Source organism: Phaseolus vulgaris, chromosome 7 (assembly GCF_000499845.2).
Source record: "Phaseolus vulgaris cultivar G19833 chromosome 7, P. vulgaris v2.0, whole genome shotgun sequence".
Lineage (NCBI taxonomy): Eukaryota > Viridiplantae > Streptophyta > Magnoliopsida > Fabales > Fabaceae > Phaseolus > Phaseolus vulgaris.
In genome coordinates this window covers 23,399,932-23,412,968 of record NC_023753.2, presented here as the reverse complement: position 1 = coordinate 23,412,968, position 13,037 = coordinate 23,399,932, and the positions used below count along the sequence as shown (strand labels likewise).

Here is a 13,037-nt window from a genome sequence, read left to right as displayed (position 1 = left end):
GAAAGAAAACAAAGATTATGTTTATGTATAAGGATTGTACTTCTATACTTAATTTATTTTTTATTACTAATAAAACATATTATATCAATTAAAGTTATATATTACACTAAACTAGTTTAAAGTAATTATTTTTCCATATACGACATCATATCATAATTAAAGTTCATCATACTCGTATTAAAGATAATGTAAATAATTGTAATGAAGAGGGAGAATATGAAACACATAATAATATTAATGAATTATAATTTGTCCATCCATAAATGATTTTACTTTATATACATTTAATCATGGGTTTAATGTAATAAATAACTTAAACTGATAAAATAAATATATTATACCTCAATTTAAAAAAAAAAACTGATTTTTATCAATCAAGCATGTTATTGTTGATTTCCTAAATAATTTCGCCAGTGGACCATTTTAAGAAAATACTTTTTGAGTTACAGTGTTTAAGATAAAATTTGTTTCTTTGTAAAAGAAATAAGAAAAAAAAAAAGCATTGCAGTGCTATTTTTTGTTAACTTCCAGTTTTACTTCTTCTCTTCCATACAATTCCAACTATTTGAGTTCCTCACTTTTCTCCAATGCCCCACTGAGTTTTTTCTCTTCTTTCTACCAAATCCGGTCACTCTTCATTCACACTACTATTGTATATGAAGAAGTGGCCACTGTTACAGAATCACTTATTGCCTCTTTTGCTTTTCCTTCAATCATGTCTTTCTCTTCTTGCCTTTCCCATTCCCCATTGACACTCAAGGTACACTTTCTCTTTCATTTCCTATTGTTGTTATTGCTTTATAATTTTATATACACTTTCTCTGTCACCTTTTTGCTCATTCCATACCTTTTGTTTATCAGCTATTTTTTCTGGGCTTCTGCTCATTCGCCCCTACCCTTTAGATTGGAGTTTTATTCCCTACGTTTGAACTCCAAAGTTTTAAACTTTGAATGGTTATTAGACTGAAAGTGATCATTTTGCGTGTATTTGAACCACCTAAGCATTACTAACGAATCGGGCATTTGTGATTTTTTTTATAGATATAACAAGGTGGTTTGTTTGTTTTGCTTTGCATGGATCTATACTAGGAGCTTGTTGGTATAGTAGAGTTAAAAAAAAACAGTTTGATTTTCAAAAACTGTTTTTTTTTTGTCTTCAAAACCCTAAATTCATTCAGTTCTATGGGTTTGTTCAAAGAGTGCTTGCGTGTTGAACTGTCATTCAAAAAATAATCTGCACAACCCGGTTATTTCCACTCTAAAAAAAGTTCAATATAATTTATTCGTATATATGGATAGCATAAGGTGTATTTTCTGGGCTTAATAATTAACTATGCTTATAATTGGTATTCTAATTCTTTCATTTCGGCAGGCTATCAAACCTTGTGGTTCTGTTGGGAAGGGGCAAAATTTTTGCTTCTCTTTCAGAAGTAATGAGTCTGAGCTTTGTAACAGACACATTGTAGGGAGTGGAAGATTGCAGGGAAATTTACCAAGGGTCAACTTAAGTGGAGATAGGAGTTTCATAGGAGGATCCAAAATTGTTGTGAAACCAAATGCTACAGGATTGCTTCCTTATCCAAAAAGGAGTCGAATGCAAGCTTCATGTAATCCTCTCACACTACTTCTTCTCTATTCAAACTCATTTTGAAAATAACGTGTGTCTTGTGTTGGACCAAATTCATTTAAGAACCAATTGAAGTCTCTGGTGTTTTGCATTTGCACGTGGTGACACTTTTCCGTGTCTCTAAGCAACTTACAGGTGAAATTGGAGGTTTTGTAATTAGGCCTCTTTGCTCTAAAGTTGCTCATTTTGACCCTGGAAAATTTCACTGCATTCTGATTTATATAAATATCATTGGTGCAAGCTGTTTTTTCATTCATATATTTTGGTTCTTATTAAAAAACTGTTGGATCTGTCTTACCTCTGAATTAATATTGTTTATCTCAAAAAAGAGCACAACTTAAGGATTTGATTCACAGAATGCATTTACATGGTTAGCTTACCTCTTGTGTCAGTATATCTATAACTTAAATTACTGTATGATATACACGCACTTTGAAACTACTGAGATCTATAAATATCTATACATTGTCTGCATGACTTCACCCTGTGTTGTTTTTGTTCTTAGTTTAACCTTAACTAAGTTGCTCGGCTTTATTTTTTGAAAATTTTTAGGAACCAGTTATTGATTTTAAGTTGTTCCTTTTGCTTTAGTCTTCCACACATTCATGTGGCTGTCGATTTCAGCTATTGTGCTGTTGTGGTTCCAAGTTTTTTGTTATTTTGTAGCATAATCTAACTTTGAATTTGATAGCATTGAAGAAAGTTATTTTGTTTGGACAGATAGCTCATTAATATCGAATCTGAACAGCTTGTTGTAACATGCTTGGCACTTGATTATGCTCTTTGATTAAAATTTAAATCTTGCTATTAGTCCTGCTCTTGAAGCAGATTTTCAAATTCTTGGAAAGGTATGCAAGCATCAGGTTTCACTGAAGCTATTGAGCTATACCTGCTCCAATCTTGTAAGTTTCTTTTGTGTAGTTTGTGCCTTGATTCCACAAGAAAGGAGTTGCTTTATTTACTTTTCTCTTTGTTACCCCGGGAAGGGGGAAATTGACTAACAAATGTAGTCTAAATTTCCTACGATCATTACATTCATTCTGGTTGGTTTTAAAGTTTTGCTTTTAAAGGTTAATATTTTGCTATTTTACTGTAAAAGCAATCGCAATGAGTAATTCTTTCGTCAGTATATTTTTTTCCTGATACTCACTTTTCTACCTTTATTTTTCAGGCTTCATAGGATCTCAACTTGCAAGCACTGCATTTACAGCTGGAACTGTAGCTGTGCTCCCATTTTATACACTTATGGTTCTAGCTCCAAATTCTGTTCTAGTATGTTTCTAACTGCATTAGAAAAAATTTATGACCCGATTCATTGGCAACATGTTTGCTTTATTACATGTCTGTTTAGTTAAACATGCAAAAATCATTTACATATATATACATATATATAATTATGTCCCTCTCCCCACCAAAAAAAAACTTGTACCCTTTTTCTGTAGTAGTAAATAATCTTTGTGGGGAATTTGGATATTCTTCTTTCTGGTAAACTTTTATTGGGTTTCTGATTTCATACTTCATGTCTTTCCTTATTCATCTTAAGTGCAAAAATGCAGACCAAGAAGTCTATGGAGAGTAGTCTACCATATGTAGTGCTTGGGATTCTTTATGCATATTTATTGTACCTTTCTTGGACCCCTGAGACAGGTCGATTGATTTTTGCAAGTAAATACTTGCTACCAGAGGTGTGTGTGAATGCATTCAGCAATGAAGTTTTTCTTCCCAAAAGAGTTCTTCTATCCAACTGATAACTGTAAATACTTGATGCAGCTGCCTGGTATAGCAAGAATGTTCTCCAGTGAGATGACTTTGGCCTCTGCCTGGATTCACCTGTTGGTTGTTGATCTTTTTGCTGCAAGGTCGTGCATTTTATCTTTCTCTTGGTTTCTCATTCTTTACTTATTTGTCTAATGCTATTTCTGGTTATGAATTCAGACATGTTTTTCAAGATGGACTGAAGAATCAGATTGAAACTCGGCATTCGGTTTCTTTTTGCTTGTTCTTTTGCCCCATTGGGATTCTTACTCATGTCATCACCAAAGCCATGACCAAACCTGCCACAAAAGAGGGTCATGGTGTATAGAGGACACCTGCTAATACCGAGGCAACAAGGATTTCATTTCAATAAAAAATGTGACCAACTCATGTCTTGAATTGGACTCATGAATTTTCTAGGCACCTTGTATCTGTCAGAAGGTGGTCCAAACGGCCTTGAATGAAGAGGCAATTGAGATTTATGGAAAAAGAATAGAATTAAATAAGGAGTAACTATCATTTTATAAAAAAGGTTACTTTTTAAAAACTGAAAATTAAAATTGAGTTTGAATATAACAGTCTAATTGTGCAGAGAAAAAAAATTGACTGCACCTTTGATATGTCTATATGGACTGTAATTACCAACCTTTAAAATATTTGAATTCGAAAAGATAAAAAGAATTGACAAAAGAAATACTTTATGGAAACAAAAATAAAATATATGAAATATCTCTTGCTTTCTCTGATAGTTAGGTAAGAATGTGTTTAAAAGAAAATGAGTGTTTACGTAGTTTGAAAAATGAGTCTCCCTATCCAATGAATCGGTAGTATGGTTGTTGGCAAGAAGTTGGTGCTTGGCTCTCCAATGGTTTTGGGAGATGTTTCACCTACAAATGGGACAGAATCCTTAATACTGAAATTTTTCTTTTTTTATTTTCATGTTATTTATATTTAGGGAAATCAATTTTAGATGAGTTGGGACAAAATAATCAGGTATTTGATCTATCTCCTTTAAGCTGCAAAATAAACTTTCAACAAATTCTCTCTTTTAATTAACATCATCACTCTGGGCATCTACCTTTCATGTACTACTCAAAGTTATAAACATTTTAATTCAGTCAGATTCAAAAGTACTTGACCTAGTAAACACAACATTCAAATATCAACTTCAGATATTTCACTATTTCACTATTAACTTTCTAGCAAGCACATCATTTTAGAAATAGTGATGAATCCATTAGGACTTGGGGTAATACTAAGAATTACATTAACTTTAACACTATTAATTTTAAAATAAAAGATAAAGCATGAAATGATATAACAAGAACTTAAAAGAAAAGAAAAATTAAAATAAAAACACTACATTGTTTTTAATATTTTTGAAATCAGAAAACTAGCCGAAGACAAATATATAAAATGGATATTATTAGATTATAGTATTACCTCATTATCTTGTTCCGTTAAGCTTATTAATTTAATTGGTTTCCTCTTCATTGTCATCAATTATTATCATGAAGTTATACTCCATTTTCTTTAAACAAATTCTAAGAATATATCATATTGAATTACACTTTCTTGTCAACTCAATAAAATAAACTTACATTAGTTCAAGTATTTAAGATCAGCAATATGTCATTCAATATTCCCAGACAATATTGAATGTCTTATCTTAGGTCAAAATTAAAAAGAATTTTCAACCTTTGGTGAATACATCTAATCCAAAAAAAAAGAGGATTTAACTACTCATGATGTTGAATCTAAACAAAAAGATGAAGATGAAATGGAGGGAGCCTTCAATGGATGGGTGCCCTAACCCACTTTTTTCCCTCTTTCTTCGTGACTTCCTCACTTCATATGAGTTGTTTAGGCAATGAGATAATATTGTATAAGTGACTCGTTAAGCCAAAACTTAGGCTTGTCGGGCAAAGTCTCTGAGCATTGTATTCATACTCACTATAAAGCTAGTTGGAAGACTTAACTCTTGTTGTATGAAGCTTGATTATGAAAATAAGTTACTCTCTACTCCATGTTTTTGCTAAGAAAGGAAGAGGTTGGCTAAGCGAGAGTCATTTTAGCAGTAAAGAATCATGTTGGCATGACTCATTTTACTTCTTCCATGTTCCTTTTTTGTCCTAACTTTTCTTCATCATTAAACCATACTAAAAGTGTTTTAAAATATTAGACTTATCAATCAAAAAGTATATTTAAGCTTTCTTTTCCAATAATTGTAAAAACTAAAAAAATTATGAAAATCATCTAAATAAATATTCAAAAAAAATTAAATAAGTGAATATTATGCTTAATACTTCAAAGATAAAGAATACTTATCACCCACATATAAAAGCATCAAAACACAACCATAAAAAAATACTCAATTAAAACTAATAGATGTCACTAAACTAAAAAACTTACATAAACTAAATAAATTATAATTCACATACAATCATCAACAACAATTAATTTCTTAACATATATTCTCCATCGATAATATTTATCATTTAATCATCGTAATTATATAATAGTACAAAATAATCATTCAATCAAATCAATTCAACAACAAATAGTTTGTGTGTCTATATCTTGGAATTTTATCTAGTCAAAGAAGTAATTTACGTTATTACTCCTCTCACCTTGATTTTTGCATTATTTAAGAATTTTCTCCAAAATTTAAAAATTAGCAAAGTCATAATTTATTCTTTAGAGATCTAATTCACAACAAATATATTATTATAGTTTTAACTTTGTTAGAAGACACTAAACACACTTACAAGAAAAAGGAAAAAAAACAAGGAATACATACAATGAATTTTAATTATTATAAACACTTAGCTAATAATCCTCTAACTAACTAACTACTAACATACAACACTAACTAAATTATTTATTGTATCGTATCGGTCAACACGACCGAGATATTGACTCGGCACCCGATTTAGACTCCGGTCTGTACCGACCGACATGATCAACAATGAGGCTGATTGATAACCCCACATTTATTAATCTCCTTTTATTAGGCTCATTAACGACGATAGGCCCATACTAATCATATAAATTAGCACAGATTCCAAAAGATCATATGCAATCATCTAATCCTAAATACTGAGTGTCGAGTACTGAAGTCTGACTTGAGCGTCGGAGTGGCCTTTACAAGTACCATCTGAGTCCGGAGCTAGCGAGGAGGAGTGGGAGAGCGAGTGTGAGAGTTCAGCCGAGAAGAAGTGAGGTGCAGACCTACCGAAAAGCAGCTCGAATCATTCTCTTGGTTCTACATTCAAACTCAAAAACTATATGCATGTAACAACAACAAAATAGAATTTGATCAAGTCATTATCTTATATTCTAATATCTTATAATATGTATGCTCTAATAAAAAGAATAACAATATTTTTTAAAATATTTTTGTATTTATAAATTTTTAATTACAATATTTAATAATTATTATGTAAAATATTTATTATCCTAAAAGCTTACACTACAAAATAAAAATAAAAATTTAAGAGGGGTTATATTTAGCATTCCCCAGGTTTTAACCCCACTAAGTGCATTACCCGCGATTTATTTTTCCTCTAGTATATCTAACGTAGTTAACGGATTACCGACAATTTTTACTAACTCTTGGTAAGACAGTTACTTTTTTGGCGGTTCTTGGAACCCCCGTTATTTCCCAACGATTTTCAAATCCTGGTAATCCGGCAATTGTCAAACCTCTAGTATTTTTGGCGGTTTTCAAACCCCTGGTATTTACGTCAATTTCCAAACCCCTGGTATTTCTGGCGGTTTTCAAACTCCTGGTATTTTCGGTGATTTCCAAACCCCTGATATTTCTAGTAGTTTTCAATCCATGATATTTTCAATGATATCCAAACTCCTATTACTTCCAACGATTTCCAAATCCCCATTACTTCCAGTGATTTCTAAATTACTTCCTACAATTACATTTAAAGTTCCAATACTAACGTGGATTAAATTTATTAAATTTTTAAATAATAAATACTTAACATTACCAGCTAATATATCAAGAAGACATTGCAAAATAAAATCGTATTAAAATTTACAAAAAGCACAAAATAGTTTATTCATAACACAAGTCTAAAGAAATCTAATCCTAACAGACTTCCTCCACAACCCTTTTCCTAACACTTCCACATGTGGTTGGACCAAATGTCTTCTCCGAAATATTAATTGAACATGCTTTCTTGTCAACATATGCCTACACAATGAAATATTCAAGTTATTAACCCAACATCATCACATCCTAAAATGAAAATAATGCAAACAAAAACAAACTATTTTCACCATCATCATGCAGATAAGAGTGAAGGACATGGTACTAAATAATTGAAAACCTAATTAAATTAATATCATTTTATAAAATAAAAAATGATTGCAACATCAATTAATGATTGTTTAAAAGCATAATGTTAATCAATGTCCCTATTCCAATGACATGTTCTAGTGAAAACAATAATTGGGAGGGTTGTGTTGTGAACTGTAACACCCGTAATTATATCCATATATAATAAAATAAAAGAAAAACAAGCAATATCTAATTAACATATAAACATATACTACTTTCTCATACTTGTATCTCAAAAAGATATCATTCTTCATATGGGCATATAGATGCACCCCCCAAACAACCACACAAGAAACACCATACAACCTGATGTATGGGACTGAGGCAATGATCCCGGTCGAGGTAGGTGAGCCTACCTTTCGAAGAAAGATGTTCGACCTAACCCTCAATGAGGAAAGCCTCTCGGTCAAGCTCGATTTGGTAAATGAACTTCGCGACAAGAGCAAGATCTGAGAGGCAGCATGCAAGTTTCGAACAACAAGACGATCGAGGAGCTTCCAGAAAGGAGACATCGTCTGGAGAATGAGAAGCGACACGAGAAGAAATGAAGGCAAGTTCTCATCCAACTGGGAATGACCCTTTCGAATCCAAGAAGTTGCAGCTAGGGGGGCATACAACTTAGAGCGGCTTTCGGGAAAAATTGTATCGAGGACGTGGAATGCCACGCACCTCAAGTTTTAATACAACTAAAGAAATAAAATTTACGCACTCTTTCCTCACCCGACCATTTTTTCCCTAAGGAGAGTTTTTGGTCGGGAAGGTTTTAATGAGGCAGTTTTCTCCAATGATAATCTGATTGCCCATCTCAAGCACCAGTTCGGTTTGGACAAAGCCTTAATCGGCATACCCTGCCAATACCTTACACGCTCGATTCGGTTTGGATGAAGCCTTAATCGGCATACCTTGTCAATACCTTACACGCTCGATTCGGTCTGGATGAAGCCTTAATCGTCATACCACGCTGATATCGCACTACTCGGTTCGGTCTGGATGAAGCCTTAATCGGCATACCCTGCCGATACCGCACTACTTGGTTTGGTCTGGATGAAGCCTTAACAGGCATACCCTGCTGGCACCTCACACCCTTGGTTCAGTCTGGATGGAGTCTTAACAACCATACCCTGCCGAAACCACAAACAACTAGGTTCAGTATGGATGGAGCCTTAACAGGCATACCCTGTCGACACCTCACATGCTTGATTCGGTCTAGATAAAGTCCTAAGAGGCATACCCGACTGACACCACAAACTACTTAGCTTGGTCTAGACGATGTCTTACTTGTTCAATTTTCATTGTTCAATTAAACGATCGACCGCTCATATTAGTTGTTCAATTTTCATTGTTCAATTAAGTGATCGACCGCTCGCCTTAGTTGTTCAGTTGCAATGTCCAATTAAGTTGTCGATCACGTCCTTTACTTGTTTAAAGCCATAATATGAAAAGTAACAACTGTTTTATTCATAAAAGAGCAAGGAGGAGACCACATCCCAACCTCAAAGGAAAAACAGTAAAAGGCCACATCCCGGCCGAAGGAAACAAAAAGTAAAAATAAAGACCTACAGATCTTCACCTTCAGCACCTTCGGTCGTCGCAGGCTGCATCACACTCTCCAAAACCCTCACCTCGGCCCCTCAGAAGAATTCGACCCTTGAACACTTCACATTCAGGGTCAAATTCACTAGACGACGTGGACCATTGTAAAGGACGTGGGCTTGTCGGACGAACTAGAAGATACTCTGGTTGAGCAGCTCCAAAGTCTCTTCGAAGTTCCTATCCAACTCCGCCTCGATCGCTCCCTTCTTGGCCTTCAACTCAGAAATCTCAGTACCCAATACCGAGTTCTTGTTAGCAGCCTCCTCCATCCCCTTCTTCAAGCGCGCCACCCCAGATGCCATATTAGCGGCCTGCCTCTCGACCTCGGCCATCCTACCCTCAACAATCTCCCGCTCAGCCTCTGCCCGAGCGAGTCTCTCCGCGTACACAGTATTAGCCGCGAGAGATTTCTTAAGGTTGCCCGAAGCCTCGGACAACTCGTGCTCCAGCCGAGAGATCTCCTCAACATGATGACTCTGGTCTTCATAACCTAGGTGGTTCAAGGCAAGAGCCCAACACATAATCTCGATGCCACCCTACAGCAGGTCCTTCATCGGGTCCAGGAGACATATCTTGACTCCTCCTAAAAATTGCAAGTCACCCCCAATACTGATAGGGGTGACATGCGGACCTCCATAGTACGCTCGAGAGCGGGAGGGGGATGGGTCGATTGAAGTCGTCAATCGACGGCGAGTCGATGTTAATCGACGACTGACGAGGAAGTGGCGGCACTGACATCTCTCTAGGAGACCGGGGTCGTCCTGGCTATTGCCTTTTCTTACTTTTGCCCAAGAAGCCAGCACCAGCTGATCCCTTATCGGCAACAAGAGACTCAATGCTCAGCCGCCCCTTGCGCTGAACAACCCTCTCCTTAAAGGAGTCTAACAATCCCTTCGAACGAGGAGCGTCTTGGACCATGATTTTTGAAAAAAAGAAAGAAAACAGTTATTTCCATAAGATAATTACCTACCGAAGATATAAGCAAAAAATCAGCCTACCATAAAAGGCCGCCCAACGAGCCGGTTTAGAATACACGATCATCAGCCTCTGCGTAGGAAGCTTCCTCAAGACCTCGTCAAAGAGAGAAAGGATCTCTAGCTCCTCGGTGCTCTCGGACGGTCGATGCCACTCCAAAAACTTTAAAGGCTTCCTAGTCCAAGACATCGAAAACCTCGACCGATCGGTTGCATCAAAGAAGTGCGACATGGCTCCCGGGCTAAAGAGTATATTACTCGACCGGCTGATCAGTGAGTGCCACAAAACATGCTCGGACGGGGGGACGTGTAATAACTTAGAAAGCAAGAAAGAGTGAGATGATAATGCAAAACATCACATATCAAGGCGAAAGGCTTGAATGGACACCCAAGTATTGGGGTGAAGCTGAGTAGGCGCCACGTTGAGCATCTTAAGGATACCCATCGTGATGTCGTTAAAAGGTAATGACACATGCAAGTCCGAGAAAAGACAAACATACATATAAAAGAAGGGCGGCTTAGAGGAAGATGGACTAATACAGATGGTCTCGGTCGACGAGCATGGCTCAACCTAAAAGAAAGCACGGTTGGCGTCCGCCTTTAGAACTGGAAACTTGTCCAAAAACTCAACGATAGAGGTTTCGGTCGTATAGGTGGAGGTGATCCTAGTTACCCAAGGATCCACCTAGTCAATCTTCGGTGGGGAGACGACTTGTTCAACGACGTCTAAACGGTCAACAACACCGCCCAGGTTGTCATCCCTAACCACTTCCACAAGAGGCAACACCTGGATCGCCCCCGACCGATAGAGGTTTGGTCGTGGAGGACTCGGAGGAAGAAGAAGTAGACAAGAAAGAAGAAGAGGATGAAGGACGCGTAGGACGAGGGGAACGAGAAGCCGAAGAAGAATAAGAGGTAGGCCAAGATAGAGAAGACATGACTAACCTTACAAAAGCAGGAGCACAACAGCCCAAGATGATGGTAACCGTTCGGGTCTCGGAGCAAATGTCTGAGTAATAGTGAAGTGTCTCGACCCTGTGGAGACCATTATTAATAGCCCCCAAGGGTCTCGGAAGGCGAAGTGTCGCAACCATCTCAACCGTTAGATCTTTTCAATCCAACGGTCCTCGTCAGCTCCCGCCTAAAAAACTCCTCATCAATGCGGGTCATGTCAACCGCCGTCGACGTCACATCAATCATCGATAACCCTAACCGTCACACCAAAACTCTAGACTCGACCGACACAACCCTCTTTCAAGACTTTTCGAATCAATTCATCCTTGAGCCTAGGGGGCAAGTGTACTAGTATAGGCCGAACACCCAATACCATGGCTCGGCTCCCATAGCCGGGCGAATGAACGACACACGCCCGTATGGGCCGACCGATACCCTCGGTCCAAATACGCTCAATTAAAGTCAATGATCGTCATAATGCCTTTTGCAGGTACCCCCCATTAGGTATACTCCAAAAGACCGAGTGACCGAGGCTCAAAGGAGTAGCAGAAGTCTGAGAAAGGAAGCTGAAGTGTAGATCGACTGCCCAGTTGGAAGGAGGAAAACGAGCTTCTCAATAGTTCTCTAGGTTCTATCTCCCTAGCAGGAACAACTGTATTATCTTTTATTATTATTTATTATATTTTTTGTTATGATTCAAAAATATTTAGTTAGTAAAATAGTTTTATAATAAATGTTATCAAATTTTAGTTTAAAAATGACAAAACACAATAAGATATAATTAAAAGTAACAATCTATTGAAAACTATATAAACAAAGATAAAAAAATTAATCTAATAAAGATTGTGGACTGATTAGGGATATAAATATGAAAATAATTATTGAAATGTATAAGAGTATTATTTAAATAACAATAAAATTAATCAAAATACGATCATTTCATTTCCTAAAGTAATATATTTAATTTTTAATATAAAATAAACATTTTATCATACATATTAAAATCAAAATCCTTTTTAAAAGATTTTAAAAGATGGCTGTAAATTTTCTTATTTTTCATTCAAAATTGTTTTTAATAAAAAATATAATAATATCTACATATTCTAAATCTTTAAAAGTTTAAATATAAAATACATCTCTATAAATCAAAAACATATTCTGTTTATTTATCCATATATATATATATAATTTTTTACAAATTTAAAAAAGGATTACATCTTTGTAATCGAACGTATCTTATTTATATGTTTATATATTATGACATGTGAAATTTAAAACTTAATATTGTTCTTAATTTTATTTTTGTTTATGGATGTAAAAATTTGGAAGTGGGTTTTATACATTCCTGATTTCGAAATTTGGAAGGTTATTTTTGTATGGATGGTTACATCCAAAAGTGAGTTATGAGTTTTGAATTTTCATATTCATAATGGTGTGCTGTAAATGGTGCTAAAGATTGAGATCCAAAACTCATTTATGTTTTCTTAAGGATCTTGACATTCGGAAGATCATTTATGCTTTTCAGGTAAGTTTCTGGATGGTAAACTCCGAAAATGACATATTAGTTCCGAATTTGTATATCCAGAACTTTGTAATTTGACTCATGGATATGAATATTTTGAAGATAATTTTTTTTTAAATTATTAAGAATAAAACAAACATTTCACTGTATGTTGTTACTATCTTGGGTGCAAATGTGAATTAATATGCTGTAGAGAAAATCAGCCTATCTTCTTCCAGATTCTAAACATTTTTAAAAGTTTAAATATTGATTAGT

At 35.4% G+C, this 13,037-nt stretch overlaps 1 protein-coding gene across 1 annotated transcript; it reads left to right on the top strand.

Annotated features, from left to right (window-relative positions):
• Positions 1-510: 510 nt before the first annotated feature.
• On the top strand, positions 511-3,888 carry LOC137828760 (protein ABA DEFICIENT 4, chloroplastic-like). Its single transcript, XM_068635444.1, has 6 exons — positions 511-760; positions 1,373-1,607; positions 2,799-2,899; positions 3,184-3,312; positions 3,398-3,486; positions 3,563-3,888. Exons 1-6 carry the CDS (start codon positions 716-718, stop codon positions 3,708-3,710), a joined length of 747 nt encoding a protein of 248 aa, XP_068491545.1. The 5' UTR covers positions 511-715; the 3' UTR covers positions 3,711-3,888.
• Positions 3,889-13,037: the final 9,149 nt, after the last annotated feature.

What these genes read in the sequence shown, in the direction of transcription:
- LOC137828760 (XM_068635444.1), top strand. Translation starts at nt 716, where the DNA reads ATGTCTTTCTCTTCTTGCCTTTCCCATTCCCCATTGACACTCAAG. An exon ending in ATTCCCCATTGACACTCAAG is followed by an intron (nt 761 to 1,372) that starts GTACACTTTCTC and finishes TCATTTCGGCAG; the next exon opens with GCTATCAAACCTTGTGGTTC. An exon ending in GAGTCGAATGCAAGCTTCAT is followed by an intron (nt 1,608 to 2,798) that starts GTAATCCTCTCA and finishes TTTATTTTTCAG; the next exon opens with GCTTCATAGGATCTCAACTT.